The sequence below is a fragment of the Neolamprologus multifasciatus genome, chromosome 5 (assembly GCF_963576455.1).
Source record: "Neolamprologus multifasciatus chromosome 5, fNeoMul1.2, whole genome shotgun sequence".
Classification (NCBI taxonomy): domain Eukaryota; kingdom Metazoa; phylum Chordata; class Actinopteri; order Cichliformes; family Cichlidae; genus Neolamprologus; species Neolamprologus multifasciatus.
The window spans coordinates 28,936,848-28,957,648 of NC_140443.1; the positions used below are offsets into that span (position 1 = coordinate 28,936,848).

Below are 20,801 nucleotides of genomic sequence, written 5' to 3' on the forward strand. Positions count from 1 at the left end.
ACTTGATCTTGTAGGGTTACTGCAGAAGGAGTCGGGGGATAAATGTTATCAGGCATTGTTTCAGTTTTTGAGAGAAGGAAGGTTGTTTGGGAAGATATGAAGTGGGTTGTTTTTTTTTGTTTTGTTTGTTTTTTTTAGCGTGATTTCTGTCCACACTCCATACCAGTGGTGTCGGTAATGCACCATGCAGTTGTTTGCCAACCGCCAATAATACGTAAAAGAAGAAGAAGAAGAAGAAGAAGCAGCGGAAAAAAGTGCGAGAGAGAGCGTGAGAAAAATAAAAAAAAAATCCATTGGGAGCGGTTTCGCGTCTCTCACTTCAAAGATCTGGCTCTCCTCACTAATTCCCTTGTTTAAGGTAAGTGCCATGCACAGACCTGTATAAGCGTGGCAGCATGTGTTACTGTTGCTTATTAGCCCATTATCATTGTTTATTGTAGCGGAAGATGTGAATTGCGGACTGTTTTTGCTGAGAAGTTCCAGTTAACTTCTGTTGTTGTGTATGCTTGTTTTCGCAATTACCCCGCCATATTGTGTGAAGATTTTTTCTGTTACTGTCTGTATAAGTTAACTACTGTTACGGATTCAAATATTGGGGATGGATACAGGAGGAAAACCCAAAATAACCACACTGGTCCGGCCGGGTCAAGTCAAACGATGATTTAATGAACACACGCGTGGGAGATGGACACCATACAGCAGACAGCATCAGATCTCAAAATGGTGGAGCCTTGATCAAACTCTTATAGCCTCTAGTGCCCCCCACCTAATCATAAAAGCCTAAACATTCACATTCTTTCTCACACAGCGCCTAAGCTACGACCTTGGCTCCCTGTTTATCTGCTCCTGATGAGATGGGGCAGTATGCTCTGTTCTCTTCTAATCAGACAAATAAGGCGATGACTTTCTGTGAACAATATTTCTTATAACTCAGCAGTATAATGCATCATAAAACAATATCATCCATTCACAATAAATCAACAGTCTAATGACAGTTTTATAGGACAGTCCTTCATTTCACAACTGTGGTCCAAAGCTGAATTTGTCACTATCATGCAGTCAGTTTATGTGCTTTACATCCCTCATGTCAATCACCATATTTGTGCCTCACGGGGAAATTGAGGGTCAGGTGTTTGTCAGAGAGGTGAAGGACAAAGAGAAAGCTAAGAAACAGTATAAGAAGGCTGTTTCCTCTGGACAGACTGCTGGACTCATCAAGTGAGTCATCCAAATGAACCAGAAAGACAGATTGTACAAATTAACTGGAGCTGTGCGATAGTCTTTTTGTTGTTGTTGTTGTTGTTGTTGTTGTTGTTGTTGTGTTTTTACTTTTTTTTTTATTTGTTTTTATTTGGTTACAGGGCTTCTGGAAGTTTTCAGTCTCTGTCAATATGGTTGGGGAAGCCTGCAGTCAGCTGAGACTTAAGAAGTCACTTAGATGAGTGATGAAACATTTCTCCCACTGAAAACGTTACGTCCAGATGAACAGAATCAACTTTTTCAGATTTCTTTCTTGATCTTGAAACCATGGGTGTCGATTTTATTGCCACTTTGCTAAGTGTTTAAATAAGTATCGATTGGATTCACTCCCCCAAACTTCCACAAACTAGCAAATATTATCTTTGTGGTTCACAGCACCTCACAGCCTCTTGGACACTGAGCTCAGGGAGCTGGTCAATATAGGAAAACACACAAATGCGTGTCCCTCCCACAGGGCACTGAGAGTTTTGCTCTGCACTGAAGTCAGCCAGTGTTCAGTCAGAGTTTGGTCATGTCTGGACTGTTGTGTGTTCGCCTGCTGCTGCTGTGGGGCTGCGCCTGCCTCTGGCTGAGCAGCTCAGCCTCGGGAGCTCTGGTCATCTCCAGGCACGATGAAGCCATACAGGTAACGTCAAACACTTCTGTGATATGAAACTGAAAAAACATTTTAGTATGATTTTGACAGCGTTGTCCTCAGAAAGTAGTCCTGCGATTTAATTTAAAACAAGAAAGCAAAACTTAATCACAAACTGTGTCTGAGCTTTTTCTTACAACTTACTTCATGTATTCGCCATAATATCCTGTGTGTGTATTTCAGAAAAGAAGAGGAGCTGCCAGATCACTGCAGGTACTTGGCAAACGATTCAGATTAAAAAATAACAAGGCAGCACTAAGATCTACATTTCCATCGTATATTTATGTATTTGTCAGTTTACCAGTAGATATGTCTTAAAAAATGGTGTGATCTGTGTTATGTTGAAGTTGAGCTGATATGACGCAGTACCAGAAACTGCAGTTTAACAGTGATTTAAACCTAATGAGGTGTTTTCACTAAGACAAAGAGACTATGTGTGAACTGAATATATCGCCCTTTTTTCTTACAGAAAAGAAGTACAAATGAAGCAATGGTAAGAAATGTATCCATTCATATTCCTGGTGATGATAATGGTGATGGGAGATAATTGATTTAATTCAGATTCATGGAGAGAAACCTGCTTGTTCTCGATGGGATGTGTGGATAAGCTCACAGGGACCTGAAGTGATGGCTGCCAAAAAAACTATGTGATCAAAGTGTAGTGTCTGAGCTGCTCATTAATCTGCAAAGATTTCTCCTGTCTTCTATTACTTTCCCCAAATGAGCAAACTCATTATAACAGCCCTCATTAGGGCTGTGCGATATGACCAAAATCTCATATCCCGATATAAGAATTCTATCGTCCTGATAACGATATAAATCACAAAAATTTAACATTTTCTGTAAATTCTGTGAATCTCGGGCAGCTCGACTTGCATGAAGTGTTTCCAGCTGCGCGTCCTTTACCCGGAGTCGAGTGTCTTAACCGATGTATGAAACTATACATTTTTAGACATAAGTTGTAACGGCCGCTGTTTTCTTTGTATTTATTAGACGGCGTGCTGCGGGGAACAGCCTGTTCTAACGTTTGAGTCTAAGGTTTATTTTTTAGCACCTGGCGGCTCTTTTTTACTTCTCATCTGTAAATAATCTGCTCTTTCACGTGATTCAGTTTATTTTGAAAAGTCCCAACAGGATCTTGAGCTTTATTGTGAAAGGTTTATGTGGAACATAAACAAGCGGATACGCGAAGGTGTTACCGTCGCTGTTGCTAACGACAACGCATAAAAACAGGCGCTTGTCCGTCAGTAGTGTGGTTATATTACATATAAGAGAAAGAGAGAACTTTAAGAAATTAATATAGCCACTACAGTCAGTGGCGTGCCAGCGGGGTGGCCTGGGGGGGTGGCCTGTGCCCCCGCAGGCCACCCCCCCCAACCAGACTGGCCACCTCAGGTGCCACCCCGAAGCTAAAACAATAAAATTCAATGAAATATCAAATGTACGATTATGTTTTCAAAGTGAAGCTCAGATATCCGATTGTAAGTGAATGCAGCATCGGCTTCTGCACTATGAGCATCATGTTAGCAAAGGAAGGAGAGCCAGCACCGCAAAAAACAATTTTTCGGCGAAAGATTAACAAGTTAACATAGCTGGACTGGCCATCGGGCATACCGGGCATTTGCCCGGTGACTTTTTTTTTCTTTTTTCTTTTTTTTGTAACGGCATGAACAATGACAGGTGGTGGATTGGCCAGATGCTGGCCGATGTGTAAAAATAACTCAGTTGTTTGGTGGTGGCTATGGCGGAGCTTCCACAGAGGCCAGCAGGTGGATGAGGGGAGGCAGGAGGAGGAGAGATCCGAGGCAGCCGCTGGTCTGAGTGTCAGGTGAACTGAACTTCAGGTAAGAAGTTATGACCTGCAGTCTATCTGAGTCAGATATAAACCAAGTTTAGGTGGAGTTTATTTTCATTGTCCTGACTTTTTACAGTCAGTTACAATAACTCGTACTGCGTGCTAGCTAGTATGACGGAGTTTCTATACAGCTGGGTGGGTGCTATGATGTTACTGATAGTGAACTTTATTTTATTCATAAGGTTAGTTAGTAGAGTTGCCAACAGCTCCTTAAAAATGGAATGGTCCCTCATTCAGAGAAAATATTACGCGTTTCATATTGAGCTGAGAAGAGATGCAGTTTGTCCCGGACTTTAGCTAGAATGGAAAAAAAGACACAAAGCTGGAGTTATTCTGTGTCTTTGCTGCACAGCTGCCTCTTCTTCTCTCATTCTCTCTCCTGTTCCTACTTTAATCATGAAACTGATCAATGATCAGCTGATCGGCTTTTCTCTCGTGTTTGTTTATCGCCCACTTTGCGGCAGAAAGAAGAAACCAGCGGATGTTCCGCTAAACAACAGCAGCATGTTTAAGCTTGATCAGCTGTTGTTAGAATTTATTTGATTTTAATTTCTAGTATCAGCTGATGTTTGCTGGAGCCACAGCTGTTAAGCTGCTGGTCACGATGTCGGTTTGGATATGTGGTGAGAGGGAAACATGAAGATGAAACCAGGAGACGTCCTTACTGAATCATCAGAGCTGAACAGGTGATGGAGAAACAGGTTTACCTTTTAGGTGACATGAATGAGTTGAAGGGAAGTTATGAACTGTTTCTGAGAGACAAATAACACCAGGATCCTTTTCTATGTAGCTGCAAGCTGTGCAGGGGCAGGTCTAGCAAAGTGTTGCCAGGGGGCCAGGTAGGGCATTAACAGGGAGAGGGGGGCACAAAGAAATACTTTACTTTCTTATTCTCATTTAAAATATCTAGCTTTTATTAAATAATTATCTGAATCTTGCGAACAAAGTTTTTATCTGACGTAAAATGTATAGAAATCATACATATACCAAAAAGACTGTACATCACTGTCACAACAGCGTTTGTTTTCATTCAAAGGCTTTATGGCTTTAATACCTGGTGGGCCGGTCTCTAGTCAAAATGCCAGATTTTTTGTCCCAGTCCAGCCCTGCAGGTTATTACTGGCAGTGTCACCATGCCAGCTGACTGTATTTCATCATCAGCCAGTGTTGTTCTTTATACATCAATATTACCAAAGTTTACCATGAGGCAGCATAGAAAGTATTTACTTGCTTTCAGGTTTTATTCAAATGTTAGTCTTTTCAGTTTTTTCCCCACTTTTTTCCTGTTTCAAAATCAAACACCAGTTTGTGAGAAGATTATCTTCTTTTTTTTAATAGGCAGATAAAGTTTTGCATTGGCTAATTTGCCAGTTGTATGTTAAAAATGTTTGTATTTTAATATTCAATAATGTTTTTGCCCAAAACATATATGCACTATATGTCAGTAAAAATACTATGCAAATATTGCTGTCCTTGAATGCTGAATAAACACTTGACAAAGCACTGATTGTATCTCTTGTACTTTATCAACGCAGTATCTAAAAACCGTAGTGGTTAAAATCTCATTCTAATAAGCGTTAAAAGCACATTTGGTTATTAGGTTTATAGGGTTATTAATTTATGGTTAACGGTTGGTAGAATTGTTTTTAACATTATCTGCCAATTACATCTGCCACCCTTCTCCAAATCTGTGCCCCTACCTGGTCCCCCCCCCCCCCCCCCCCCCAACACAAATTTTCTAGACACGCCACTGACTACAGTGACCATTAGAACGATGAAAAAATATTGCCGTAAACAGTTTATTTTGCGACACCACGAAACAAACGATAGCGTAAAATGAAACGATAGATGTTTTTATATTGTCATCCGATATATATCGTTATATCGAACAGCCCTACCTCTCATTACTCTGAAATGCTTTTTTAATTCAAACACTACACTTGATATAAACTAGAGCTCATTAATGTATAAACAAACAGGAATATGTGAGTTACCAAAGGCCAGTTTGGCAAAAAAATTCCCCCAAAACAACGCTGCATCATGAAAGGAGAAAGCAAACTCCTTTAAACAGCAGGTGGACATATTAAGCTAGTCCATCCAGATGAAGGAATTCTTTGTTCACATGTATACCTATGTAAGATGTTATATGTTAATGACCCTATGCATATTCACGTAACCACAATAAAAGGAGTGCTATGGGGAACCTGGCTGAGAGTCTGACGGAGGTCAAGTGGGTGGAATGACACTTGGCTCCAGGCAGGTCTCCCTTATGCATGAGTAACCCAGAGAACTTTGGTGACTTGTGTCTTGCTTTTTGCTGTGTAGCAAATTGTCCTTAACGTTCCAGCGAATAGGTTTATGCTACAAACCTATCAGATACTAACAAGGAGTGTGTCGAGAGATTATAAATTGTACATTTATGCAACACCTGTTGCTGTTGTGAAGATCTGAGCAGAGTAACAATTGTGTTTTAAACAGCAAATAAAAGGGCAGCTCTTTTCTTATATGCTGATTCATTACACATGGCATGTGATAGTTGATTTAATTCAGATTAAAAAATCTGATTCATAGAGAGAAACCTATTTTTATCTTCTTACATTTCCTTCTGTTTCTCTGTCTCAGGTGGAGGTGCACAGTGTGACAGTGGACTGCACTGTGACCTCTTGTTTTGCCCACACTGTCATGACCTCCAAGGCGTTCAACAAAGCAAGCTCGTCACAGGAAATCTTTTTTGAAGTGGAGCTGCCCAAAACTGCTTTCATCACAAACTTCAGCATGTTAGTCTGTTTCCTCTCTAATCATTCTGACAGTTTTTATAGGCCAGTCCTTCATTTCACAACTGTGCTCCAAAGCTGAATTTGTCACTATCGTGGTGTCAATTTATGCTTTAACATCCCTCATGTCTATCTCCATCTTTCACATCCACAGGGAAATTGAGGGTCAGGTGTATGTTGGAGAGGTGAAGGACAAAGAGAAAGCTAAGAAACAGTACGAGAAGGCTGTTTCCTTTGGACAGACTGCTGGACTCGTCAAGTGAGTCGTCCAGATGAACCAGAAACACAGATCGTCTAAATTCACTGGAGCAGCTCTCAGATATCTCTGCGACATTTTTGTTGTTGTTATTTTGTTTTTTGGCTTTTTTTCAGGGCTTCTGGAAGAAAGATGGAGACGTTTTCAGTCTCTGTCAATATTGCAGCTGAAAGCAACGTGACCTTTGTCCTGACATATGAGGAGCTCCTTCAGAGGAAACTGGGCCGATATGAGCTTTTGACCAGAGTCAAACCCAAAACACTGGTTCAGGACTTTCAGGTGAATCCAGGTTTGATTAGATTTTCTACTTTTTTCTACTTAGGGTGTCCCAAAAAATGTATTCTTTGTATCTGTAGTGCTTTCAGTGGGAGAAACGTTTTGTCACTCATCAAAATGTATCTTTGCCCAATAACTGAAATTAGCCCACTGAATGAGCAATGGGCTGTGAGGCCATTCACTGATCAGTGATCAATGGTCTTTGATAAGTGGTTGCTGATCAATGGTCATGACAATTTGCATATTAATGATCAAGGAACTGACCTCACAGCCATTCAGTGGGCTAGTTTCAGTTATTGTGCAAAGGTACTGTTTATAAGGTTGGACAAACATGCAGTCAGCTGAGACTGAAGAACTGTCTTCAATGAGTGACAAAATGTTTCTTGCACTGAAAACAGTTACATCCACACTAACAGAATCCACAAATCAACTTTTTGGGATTTCCTTACCTGGATGATTGAGCATGCATCAAGACATTTGAACCCTCATAGGGTGATTTCCTGATTTACATTAGAAATGATCTCCTGTCTCCATGTTTGCCTTTGTGGAAACAGATTGTGACAAACATCTATGAGCCTCAGGGCATTTCTTATGTTGACGCCCATGCAACCTTCCTCCCGAATGAGCTGCTCCCTCTGGTGGAGAAAACTGTCACAGACAGAAAGGTACCTTCATACAATTGATGATCATCTATAATAAACCTTCTGATTATTGCGCTACATTTTATTGCACGGTTGAATCTCAGTTGGGATCATAATTGTGTATGTATTATCCCCTTTTCAGGCGCATATTTCCTTCTCACCAACCATGGAGCAGCAGAGGAAGTGTCCAGGTTGTGATGGAACACTTATTGATGGAGATTTTATTGTCAGCTATGACGTGAAGCGAGAGAAGAACCTTGGGGACATACAGGTCAGTGAAAGCTTCAAGTGCTGAATAAGATCAAATTGAAAAAGTGATTTATTACACCGTTGTTTTAAACTTCATTACTTTTTGGAATGTGTCTCTTCTTCAGATTGTAAATGGATACTTTGTGCACTTCTTTGCTCCTGAATTACCCAAACTCCCAAAGAATGTGGTCTTTGTAATTGATATAAGTGGATCAATGAGTGGAAGAAAGATGGAGCAGGTAAGAAGTTGTTCTGACCCCTGATGTGCTTCTAATATGTCAAAGTTCACGTGGACACACGTCATTCTCTGACTCTTTGTAGACAAGAGAAGCTATGCTGGCCATTCTTGAACAAGTCCATGAAGACGACCACTTTGCCATCATCCTGTTTGATGCTGTTATTGAAACCTGGAAGGATTCACTTACCAAAGCAACAAAGGAAAACATAATTGAAGCCATGAATTACATCAGAAGAATACATAGCAGAGGAGGTAAGAAATACAAAAAAACAAGTAAACAAAACAAAAAAAACCAAACACCTAACAGCACAAAAACATTAATAGTTTATGCATTTTAAAACATAAATTGTGTTTTTCTTTTAGCAACCAATATTAATGATGCAGTGTTGACCGCTGTAAACATGCTGGTCAAAGACAGACAGATGGAGAGGCTACCAGAGAGAAGTGCAGATATGATCATATTACTGACTGATGGAATGCCAAATGAGGGTAAGTATGTAGAGTGCAAATATACCGTAGGCTAGATTATGTTTGTTCAGCATTTAACATTTAACATTACATTGCATTTAGCATTTTTTTTCTTTATGTGTTGCATGCATGCATTTGTAGGAGAGCGCAATATTGGCAAGATCCAGGAGAATGTGCGTACAGCTATTGGGGGAAAAATGTCTCTGTACTGTCTTGGATTTGGAAATGATGTGGATTATTCCTTCCTGGATGTGATGAGCAGGCAAAACAAAGGCCTGGCTCGCAGAATCTTTGAAGCTTCAGATGCTGCTGCTCAGCTCCAGGTGCGAGTTCCTCTTCCACACTAATCTGTGTAGCTGCCTTATTTAGAAACCTTTAGATAATAACTTCTTCCACAGTGTAACCTCGTGTGCTTTATCCAAGCATACTTTCTGCTAAATCACCTGCAAATTATAATTATAATAAATGCAGCCTGTTTGTAGCTTTGGAAACCAGGATCACTGAGTTGGAGTCCCAGCTCCAGACCCTTGAAAATCCTGCAGCTAACCAGAGCCCTGTAGTCCATGTGGGCAACGATAGCTTGGCCATCCAGCCCCCCAGCAGCTTGTACAGAGCAGCCAATAAATCAGGCCAGCTGGGTAACAGTAAGCAGGAAGTCCATAATGTCCTGTTCACCAAGCCATAGTTTGAATTATTTTTCCTTTGTTGACTTTGGGTGGGTGGATTGATCCAAATATTGATAATCTTACAAACACCAGTGGTGTTATCAGATTGATGTTTTACTTTGTTTCTTCACTTTACGTCAAGTGTGTTGCATCTGAAAGCAAACACCCTCCTCTTCCTTGCCCTGCTGTGTTTAGTTGTCCTGTGAGCGAAAAGCAGCTACATGCTGCAGTGAGTGAAAAACCGTAGCATCTCATAAAAGTACTTTACAGTTGTAGAGGGTAACACTACAAACAGTGATGTGTGTTTCAAGGAAATCCTCTATTGTAGCAACAAACCAACTTATAAAAAAACAACATGAAAAAGAGAGCAGTGTCTCTTTTTCTATTTTTAAATTCGTCTGAGAGACCCATCGCACAGAGACAGAACCCACTGTCACAGTCCTTTCAGTGAGGCAAAGCTTAACCTGGTAGCCCATATAGTGGCCAAAGGATTGCTTTAGTCATAGCAGATGAATTACTTATAAATTATATAAAATCATTCAGATAATATATACAGCTCACAACAACACAGACAGTAGTGATGGGATTTCCGGCTCTTTTTAGAGAACTGGCTCTTTCGGCTCGACTCACTAAAAAGAGTCGGCTCTTTCAGCTCCGAACCGGCTCTTCAGGTTTTGTTGCTTTAATTAATTTATTATTAACAATAATATAAAATTATGCACAAAAGGGATTACTAATGTAAAAAAAAGTGGTTTTATATATATATGTTTATATATAAATATATGCGGTGGCCCCCAGAGACAAAACACGTACAAACTCCAAAAAGCACATACAAATTCTAATGCGCATTTCTAGCATTAACTGAACTTCCAAAACAGAGCTACCTAGATCACTTAAATTACACAATTGAAAGCATGTGTGTATTGTTTGTGTATTCATACACAAGCACTCATATCAATCAATCAATCAATGCTTTATTCGCCACATGCAGGTTGCCCTGCTGTGAAATAGGACCCCCCCCCCCCCCCCCCCCCCCCCCGCCGCCGCCCCCCGACCTTACACACACAACACAGACATCACACGGGGATACAGGTCGGAGATCGGTAGCGTTACAGAAAAAACACTGAAATATACACTACAATGGGAAAGTACAAGAGGAAAAAAAGAGACCTCCACTCATGCTGGGCTCCTGGGATGACAGCATGAGAACAGGAAACAAAAAAACTCCTCTGCACAAAAAAGCACAAATGTCCACAGCACAACATTATGGAACATGTGACAAGCCACAGGGTCGGGTGGGGGGGTGAGGAGTAATCCGAAGCAAACACATCAGCCATCCTGCCCAGCGCTACCATTCCAGCGTGGGCTCAGACCCGCCGTGTTCCCAGGAGGGAACAAGCATCGAAGGCGTTTGGAAAGAGAGGGGAAATGAGTGTGTGCATATCAGTGTATGTGTGTGCGTGTCCAGAGTTCAGATGAGACAGTGTCCTTCGCCCTGCTAGGCTAAGTAAACAGTCTTCCAGCCAACCTAGGTGGCCTTGCATGGAATGGGAAGGAACAGTCTAAACACAGTCGTTATCAGGGTGTTTTTGTTCGGCTCCAGCCTTGCAACCGCAGCTGGCACCAAAAGGGTATCCGCATGAAGTGATGGTGCTTTTTACTTTAGTGCGAACAGCTCTTATGAATTTCAAAGCAGTTCTAACAGTCCAACACTGGTCTCTCAATCTCTCGTTGGAGAGCCGCGAGCTTCGCCATGATCTTATCAAACTTGCGCTCTGTGATGTTGTCATTCTTGTGCTCAAAGAGCCAATTCTGAGAACTCACGACCACAGTGAGCCTCCCCAAGATGTAATCCAATTTGCGCTCAGAGATGTTATTCCAAGCGAGCCATATATATTCAAATAATTTAAAAAAAAAAAAGTTCATTTACCTGTTACTACCACACACCAAATCCGGTCGTTGGTACTTGCTGGCTTGTGTAGCCACTAGGTAACAAAAGCTCAACACTGCGCCTAGCATCCTGAAGCACTTCTGTTGTGTTTTGTATGTGCTTCGGAGTTTGTACGTGTTTTGGAGTTTTTACGTGTTTTGGAGTTTTTACGTGCTTCGGAGTTGGTACGTGCTTTGTCTCTAGGGGCCACCGTAAATATACTTTTATTTATTCACTCCACATAAAATGTAATAAATAAATCGTATAATACAAAAACCAACTATTTACATTTCAACTTTTAACTATTTAAATTTTCAGCTTTTTCCTTTTACAAATTTAAAGTGAAACAACAGAAAACACTGCAAACCACAACACAATTAAATATAAATTAAAATATGAAAACAAAAAGAACATGCATATTCTCTGTCATATGGACCTGCATGAATAAACTTTCTGAATCCTTTATCATCCGCAACTGAAAATAGTTGTGGATGATTACTATACCTTTCTAATGTGACATTGTTGTCCCTGGCTCTCTTTCTCTCTCTCTCTCCCTCCCGCTCTGTTCCTGTGCTACTGAGTGTAACTACCGCCCCTCCCCCCTATTCCCAGTGCAAAGCACAAGGCTCGTATGCAGAGTGAAGCGGAAAAAAGTGCGAGAGAGAGGGTGAGAGAAAGAGGGAAAAAAACCAAAAAAACAACAACACGGCTCGCGATAAGGAGCCGGCTTGCGTCGTTCACGTCAAAGATCCGGCTCTAAGAGCCATTTATTTCGCGACTGACACATCACTAACAAACAGTTCAAATTCATTTGAATGCCTGACTCTTAACCAACACAATGCAGAGCAGCTACCCAAACTCTACTCTCACAGAGGTTGATTATCTCGTTAATGGTGTTAGATTCTAATAGCATATGACTACTGTGGCTCTAGGGATGGGTATCGTTTAGGTTTTATCTGATACCGGTGCCAAACCGGTACTTTTGAAACGGTGCCGGTGCTTAAATGGTGCTCAAACCGGTGCTTAAAGAATGGAGAACACAAAATTGGTCCAAAAACCTCTCATGTTCAGCTGTTTTTTTTGTAAAAAGATAACAATGTTAGCCTTTTCTGCAGCTATAGGGCATATATGGTATCACTCTTGGCTGGAAGCAGTGCTTAAACAATGGAAAAAACAAAAACTTTGTCCAAAAACCTCTCATGTTTAACTGTTTCCCACTTTTTATTTGGTCATTTTAGCCTTTTTGGCCAGGGTGAAGGGAGTATCTGCCATCAAACAAGAAGACAGCCGCATGTAGCTATGATGATGTTTGCTAGTTCACCTTACATGCATTAATGTAATAACGTGGTTAGCCTACTCAACGTAAATTATACACGAACAACATTAAGCTACTCACGCAGAGAAGAACGGCTGCTGCTGCATCATCATCCTCATCATTTTTGCTACACTGGCAGGGCTAGGGGCCAGGACTCTACTCTTCAGCTTTTTGGGGGATGTTGCTAACTCTTCGTCCGATAACAGGCACCACACCTGCAGTAGATGCGCTCGGTGTGAGGTCTCGCAGCAAGCTATCAAATACGGCGCATTTTTCGGCTTTTAAAAAAAACACTATGCGTCGCCAGGTGTTTCATCGGATTTCAGGTGTTACCTCCTTTCCACAGTATCACCTTAAAGCACTTGTTGCAGGCTGCTGAGTTTGCATCTTTTGCTGTGAAGTACAGCAAGTTTTTTGATCGCTTCGCCTTGGGCATTTTTAACCTGTAGCTCTGCTCTAAAAGAACGTACGTACCTGGACCCGCCTACTATCCCCGGAAACGTAAAATGATTGGCTAGAATTCAAAGTGTATCACATCTCAGGAAAAAAAAGCACCGAAATAAAGCACCGAAATGTGCGCTGCTTTTCGGTCTGGTTACTACCGTTTATATCAGAACCGGTGCCATCATGGCACCGGATACCGGTACCCATCCCTATGTGGCTCCCCTGAAAATGGCCTCAAACAGACATACTTGACACCCTAGTATAACTCACAAATGCATACCCAACTGAAGAGGAGAGGAATATGGCTAAACACTAATTTAGAAGTTCTTCATTTAGCCTGGAAAAAGAGTTTGTTGCTCTTAAAAAGAAGCTCTCCATAAACCTAGAATATCTTACTATTCATGGGTGATTGCAGGAAACAAGAACCTCAGATTTCTCTTCAGCACTCTAGAAGGGATGACAAAGAGTCAGAGCTCTGTTGAACAAACCATTGCTTTAAATGTAACCAGGCATAACTTCATGAATTTCTTTACAAATAAAAACGATTACAATACTGTTGATATTAATTTAGACTCTTTCTCTCTAATTGATCTTTTGACTTCAGTAATCACTTCCTCCAAACCATCAGTGTGTCTTTAAGACCCCATTTCTAAAAGACTCCTTAAATAAATCCTACCATCAATTAAGGCTTCAATCTTAAATATGGTCAAGCTATCTCTATTGATAGGTGCAGACTTTGAAGCTGGCAGTAATGAAGCCATCGGTCAAAAAGCCATCTCTTGACTCAAATGTCTAAGCAAATTAGAGGCCAATCTCCAACCTTATTTTTATCTCAAAAACTCTTGAAATAGTAGTTGTCAAAAAACATAAACTGATCATCTGCAGCGAAATTGGTCAGGTTTAAGAGCTCATCACTGTACAGAAATGGCATTAGTGAAGGCTACAAGTGACCTTCTTATGCCCTTTGACATTGGGCTCATCTCCATGTTTGTCTTGCCAGACCTCAGTGCAGTGTTTGATACTGCTGACCATATTTAATTACAGTGATTAGAGTATGCGGTAGGTATTAAACGTACTGCACTGCAGTGGTTCAAATTAAGTCTATCTAATAGACTCTAATTTGGTCATGTAAATGGGGACTCCTCTTCACAAACAAAGATTCATTATGGAGTTCCACAGGGTTCAGTGCTAGGACCAATTTTGTTTACATTATAGATGCTTCCCTTAAGCAGTAAAATAAGAAGGCATAGCATACTTTTTTCATTTCCATGCAGATGATACCCAGCTTTATCTATCAACACACTATCACACACTAATTACTTAAACTGCAGAAAAGTCCAAAAGCCATATTGAACAAATATGCAGGACTGTTTTCTTGCATCTGTGCAATATCTCTGAAATTTCAAAAATCCCGTTTCAGAATAATGTTGAAAAACTAGTTCATGCATTTCTAACTTCTAAAAAATTCTCTAAAAGACTTCAGTTGATCCAAAATGTTTCTCTGGTACTGGCTTCTCTTTATTGGCTCCCTGTTACATCACATACAAGCTCTTAAATACTCAGGCCCCGCCTTCTCTTAAAGACCTCATAGTAATTTAGCACCTCAGTAGAGCACTTAGAGCTCTCTTACTTGTGGTTCCTAGGTTATTTAAAAGTAGAATGGGAGGCTGAACCTTCTGCTTTCAGGCCCCTTTTCTGTGGGTTCGATTTCTGGCGCCAGACAGACATTGTCATTTTTTCTTTGATTTCATGTTTGGTACATCTTCATTTAAAGTACTGCAGTTATGCCATATTCCTATGAATTATGTAGTCAACATTTCATGCTAAATTTATAACAGAGAATTGGAATAAGCAAAAGTGATAAAGTGTGTGTATTTATTTCAGGGTTTCTACGACGAAGTGGCCAGCCCTCTACTTTTAGAGGTGGACATGCACTATCCTGACAATGCAGTGGATTCTCTGACCACCAGCCACTTTAGCCACTTGTTTAATGGCACAGAGATTGTTGTGGCTGGTCATTTAATTGACAACAACCTTGACAACTTCCTGGTGGAAGTGGTTGGACAGGGGGTGAGGAAAAAAAAGAAAAACAAAAGAAATGGCAGAAACATTGAGATATTGAGTAGACATAGCCTATATTTATTTGTTTTACTCTGGTTTATATGGATTTGATCTTTTGTTTCTCCTGTAGCTTGAAGAAGACTTCAGAGTCCAGGGTCAAGTCAGTGCCACATACTGGGATGTTTTTTACCCAGACGAGGAGTACATCTTTGGAGATTTTACCGAGCGGTTGTGGGCCTACCTCACTATCCAGCAGTTGCTGGACAAGAGGTCAGTTTAAATCAGTTCAGTTCGGCTGCTAAGGCACGTTGTTCTCATAATAAATATGGGATGATATATAGTCTTTGATGACACTTGTTCTTTTACCAGGACGCTCATTTTAATCATTGGATGTTCTTTTAAAGATTTCCCTGTAGTAATACATTTATTTTCCTTCTGGCAGCAAGAGCGGTACACCAGATGAGAAAGCCAACATAACAGCCAAGGCCCTGGATATGTCCCTGCAGTACAGCTTTGTCACCCCTCTCACATCCATGGTTGTTACCAAGCCCGAAACCGAAGACTCAACAAGCAGCCCTCTTATTGCTGACAAGCTGACTGAAGGTACCTGGAGAAAACAGTTTAAAAATGTAAAACACTGGACTGGCTTTTCTTAAAGAGACAAAAACTATATTGACTGATGAATCGGAGGTGTGTGTGTGTGTGTGTGTGTGTGTGTGTGACTTTGAAATGGCTGCAGTCAAGCTTTACCACAAAAAGCAAAGCATGGCTGCAGCTCATTCATAAAGAGAACTGGTGACTGAGTTTACATTTTCCACATATTATTCCTCTTTAGTGAAGTATACCAGCAGAAGCTGGAGCTCCAGTTTAAAACTGTTATCTGTCTGTTTTTTCTCGCAGAGCAAAGACAGCAGGCTGAAAAAATGAGTAAGTGCTTCTTCTTTTTTTTCGATAAATCACAAAAAAGATTTATGGGACAAAGTCAATTTGTTGTATTCATGTTGATTTGGATTTTATTCTCCCTGTTCAAAGGATATAATTATATACCTGCGCCGCCGCATCCACGGCCAGCACTCACATCTGGTAAGTACATCATATACAGTTCAGATAGGATAGATTGTGCTCCAGCTATGACGTCTGACTTTGCTGATATTTACAGATCTGCATTAAGAGGCACAGTTAATTCGATAAAATGCCATGGCATCTTTCACAAACATAGGAGGACTTGGTGACTGCTTCACTTTAAATTTGATGCCACTTTAAATTATTGCTAATTATTATTTCAAGTCCTGCTGCACTAACTGGTCCAAAGATGTGTGGAAATGCTCTTCATTTCTCTCAGATAATGAATATCTGTATGTTTTTTACGATAAATCACAAAAAAGATTTATGGGACAAAGTCAATTTGTTGTATTCGTGTTGATTTGGATTTTTGTTCTCCCTGTTCAAAGAATATGATTATGACGATTCTATACTCGTGTCGTATTCATTGGATTACTATCTAGGATTGAATGATTCTGGTAAGTACATCATATACAGTTCTGATAGAGTTATCTATACTCAATTTCTATCTTCAAGATGGCTCTTTATTGCTTTATTGCATTGTTTTTCAATATTTATTACTCTTTCTTATTTTGTTTTTCTTCAGATTGCAAATGGATTTAATCATATTTTATCTGGTGTATAGGCCTCTTTTCTTTTATTTCCCTAAATAGATGCTAAAAATGACAACCTCAAAAATGCATGTAACCTATTATTAGAATCAATTGTCTTCCCGCAAAATGTAAAAGAACCCACCCATCACTGTAATCACACTCAAGATCTTGTTCTGACATATGGCATAGACATTTAACATAACAGTATTCCCTGAAAACCCTCTTTTGTCTGATCACTTCATAATAACATTTACATTTACAATAAAGGATTACACAGGAGTGGGGAATACATTTCATTGTAAAAGACTTTCTGCTGTAACCGTCTGTCTGTTGTAAATAACTTTAAGAGTATAATTTCTCCACCTTTTTCTACCTGAACTCTCCCATAATTCAAAACAAGCAAATTTTATTAATATAGCGCCAAATCAAAGTTATAATTTAGTTTGTTTTACAGGATTTTTCACAATATGAAAATACTTTTTAAAAATTGTATTATTCTTAAAAAGTGAAAACCCCAGTTTCTTAAAAATCATGGTTAAAATGTTTGCTGTTATCAAGCATCATGCTATTGACATTTACTTTATTTTTTTCACGAGTCATATTTCCATATTTAATAGACAACTGTGAGTAAGTATTGTAAAAGTTTCATAAAGAATATTAATTTCACACCCACACACAAGTCAGGCACTCGATAGGCAAGTTGGAACTGGATAATTTTAACTCGCTTCCTTGTGTTCCTAATGTCCCTGGCACACACTATTTTAAGGAAGTCACACACACTAATTTACAGGACAATATTCTAGTAAACAGTTGTGGGAGCAGAGTAACCCTCCTCTTCTTCAACCATAGTGTGGGTGGCATCTCATTGAAGGAACAAACTCCTCAAATGCTAAGAATTTCTTCCACATTTGTTTTCAGCTACGGGAAAGGCTGTTGCATTCCCAGACATGCCTGTGATGTGGAGAGTCCTGCTACTGTCTGCTTGTGTCTACATCAGTCTTCTAGCTCAGACCTATGGAGCTCTGGTTATTTCCAGGAGAGATGCTCCAACACAGGTATCTTAAATAAGCTATGTACACTTTTTGGATGTAAAGAGACTCCTGTTTTATTGTTTTCTTTTTCAGTCCATACTTTTTTTCCCCATTATTCCATAATAGAGTAAAATTTGGGAAAAACTGTGGTGTCATATCTAAACATTTCTTTTGAAAGAAGTGACATAGTTATTTGAAGACATAACTCTAACCTGTAACTCAAATTGTGAGCTTTACAAACTTTGTTTATTGTCTTGTTTTCTTTCATGGTTTCACATTTTTGCAGAGACTTGTAGTCTGGAGTTAGGCTGCAAAACCAGTCAATGTCAACTTTCAATTTTGAAAATAAATACACTTGAGTATTGCACAATACTTCTTCAGTTTATACAGGACAGAGCATGAGTCACAACTCAGGGAGTGACTATTGCATTTACATCTGAGAATCTTTTAGAAGCGCGGTGTCTGGAAAACCTCTACAAGACGTAGAGAAGTCTGTTTTAGTTGAGATTAAATATTTAAAAAAAAAAAACAATTTTTCAGATTGGCATAATTGGTACATGGTTTAAAATAAAGCTCTGAGAATTCAATGCAGAGGTGTCATTGCATGTTGTAGGTGATACAAGCAGTTTTTATACTTATCTTTTTACAGTCATCTTTTTAATTGTTTAGTAACATTACAGTCATTCTGTGCTGTGTTCCAGGAAACCAAAGAAACCGTGGGCATCAGGTCGATGAAGGTACTCATGTCACAGTGTCTAATTATGAAAGTAGACACATTTGCTGATACTTCATTCTGCGCATTGTTTATATGTCATTCATTTATGTTTTGACCCTGCTAAACACGTTCATGAAAATATTTCTCAATTTTCTTTTTACAGAAAAGAAGTTCAAGCTCTGCAAATGTAAGAAACAGAGGCGGACAATTTTCAAAAATAGACCCTGGTCAACATGACTTATAGCTTCTAACTTACAGTAGTGTTACCAGCTTTTTCCAAAATGAAGTCCATACTTCCAGTAAAGTTTATCGCTTCCAGCTGCACTTGTCCCATTTGTCCCCCCCCCGGTGCCCACTGAAAATGTATTTATTTACTCTCTGCTTATAAGAAACTACATGCAATTTTAATGTTAAGGTCTAAGCCATAGGTGTGAAACTTTGGCCCGCAGCCTAATTACATTTGGCCCGCGAAGCCACACCAAATTACTATCAGAGTTGGCCTACTGGTATTATACAGCTAATATATATATTGTTTAGTATTAAGCTTTGCTTGTTCCATATTCAGTTTTTCAGCAAAACGTGTTTGAGTCCATAAGAAAAGATTCATTCTTATATCTGGAGGAATAAATATATTTCAATAAATATTAACGTTAGCCCGCGACTTTGTTCCAGTTTTGAATTTTGGCCCACTGTGTATTTGAGTTTGACACCCCTGCTCTAGGCTATGCAGTGCTGTGAAAAAGTACTTGCCTCTTCCTAATTTCTTTTTTGGCATATTTGTCACTCTTAAATGTTTCAGATCATCAAACCAATTTTATTATTAGACAAAGAATAAATACAACATCCAATTTTTAAATGAGGATTTAATTTATTAATGTAAAAAGTAACCAAACTTATTTGGCCTTATGTGAAAAAGTAAAATCATAAATTAACAACATTAGTTGGAAAGCTGTATTCAATTTCACTATCCACACCCAAATGTGATTACTACCAAATCTGTTGAATCAGGGAATCGCTAAAAGTATAACCGGTCTGACAAAGTGAAGCAGGCAGAAAGATTAAACAAAACCATGACATTATCATGCCATAATCTGAAGAAATGGCTGGGAAATAAAGTCAGTGAGATCTATCAGTTTGGAAAGGGTTAAGAAACTATTTCTAAAGCTTTGGGACTCCAGTGAACCATGGCGAGAGCCAATATCCAGAAATTGACCAAAATTACCCCAAAAGCCATCAACAACTCATCCAGAAGATCACAAAGTTTATTCTCTGGAGCTCAAGCACACCTGGGTTATGCAGCAGGACAATGATCTGAAACATACTAGCAAGTCCAAATGGCTCAAAAAACCCCAAACCAAATAAAGAAAAGCAATACAGGCCGATCATGCTTAAAAACCCTCCAGTGTGGCTGAATGAAAATAATTCAGAAAAGTGGGCCAAATTCCTCCACATGCGAGGTGATTTCAGACTCATTGCCACTTATTACAAATGCTTGATTCCAGTTTGTGCTGCCAAGGGTGGTGCAACCAGTTATTAGGATTAGGAGGGAAAGAGTAGGGAGCCAAATGGATTTAATAACTTTGATAACTTTTTCTCCCTTAATAAATGAAATCATCATTTATAAACTGCATGATCTGAAGTGTGAGAAATATGAAAAAAAAAAAAAGAAATCAAGAAAGAGGCAAATACTTTTTCATTTTTCTTGTGTTTTTATTAAATTGGTTGATGTTGTAAAATTTATAATTGTTGGGTTTACACTGTGGTTTGTCATTTATGCTTAGAAATATATACTCATATAACATAAGTTTTATAATCGATTGCTTAATGTTAGAGGTCTGATCCTTAGCAGTCTGCAAAGACTCTGTGTGCCTCCCAGAGCACTCTGGCAAACACACACATCTTAAGGTCATGAGAGAGGTCGTACCTTCTCTTACTGATTTATACTATAGGAGGACACCTACTCTGTATCTGTTTAAGTATAAGAGCCCTTTGTTTAGGTGGACCGCTGGACTCCTGGCACCAGCATTGGGGAGTCTTCACAGGATCACATCTTGACCACACACACACGTACACACAGACAAGATACTCTTTGTTTACATGTATACCTGTGTAAGACGTCATATGTTAATGAACTTATGCATATTCATGTAACCACAATAAAGAGCAGTGCTACGAGGGAGCAGATGAGAGCGACTGGGGTTCGAGCGGAAGGAACGGCGCTCGTCACAGTTCTCTCCCTCGTGCACGAGATCAAACAAAGAGCTCTGCTTGGTGTCCAATGTTTTTTGCTGTTGTAGTAGAATTGTCTCGTTCCAGCGGTGGGTCTGTGCCAGA

The 20,801-nt window shown here is 39.6% G+C and overlaps 1 protein-coding gene across 4 annotated transcripts; it reads left to right on the plus strand.

The window, feature by feature from the left end:
• The first annotated feature begins 212 nt into the window (after nt 1–212).
• Nucleotides 213–20,728, plus strand: LOC146518996 (inter-alpha-trypsin inhibitor heavy chain H3-like). Of its 4 annotated transcripts, none has more exons than XM_085158939.1 (22): nt 213–358; nt 1,362–1,885; nt 2,078–2,107; nt 2,364–2,387; nt 6,372–6,526; nt 6,678–6,782; nt 6,896–7,058; nt 7,610–7,720; nt 7,839–7,967; nt 8,071–8,184; nt 8,267–8,435; nt 8,547–8,672; nt 8,793–8,974; nt 14,890–15,075; nt 15,197–15,336; nt 15,509–15,669; nt 15,967–15,993; nt 16,099–16,149; nt 16,518–16,586; nt 17,640–17,776; nt 18,454–18,489; nt 18,631–20,728. In XM_085158939.1, the coding sequence occupies exons 2-22, from the start codon at nt 1,772–1,774 to the stop codon at nt 18,709–18,711; spliced, it is 2,310 nt and encodes a 769-aa protein (XP_085015065.1). In that variant the 5' UTR covers nt 213–358; nt 1,362–1,771; the 3' UTR covers nt 18,712–20,728. The 4 variants fall into 4 exon arrangements, with proteins under 4 accessions (XP_085015065.1, XP_085015067.1, XP_085015066.1 ...); XM_085158940.1 differs by lacking the exon at nt 213–358 and adding an exon at nt 1,011–1,218; XM_085158941.1 differs by lacking the exon at nt 16,518–16,586.
• Nucleotides 20,729–20,801: the final 73 nt, after the last annotated feature.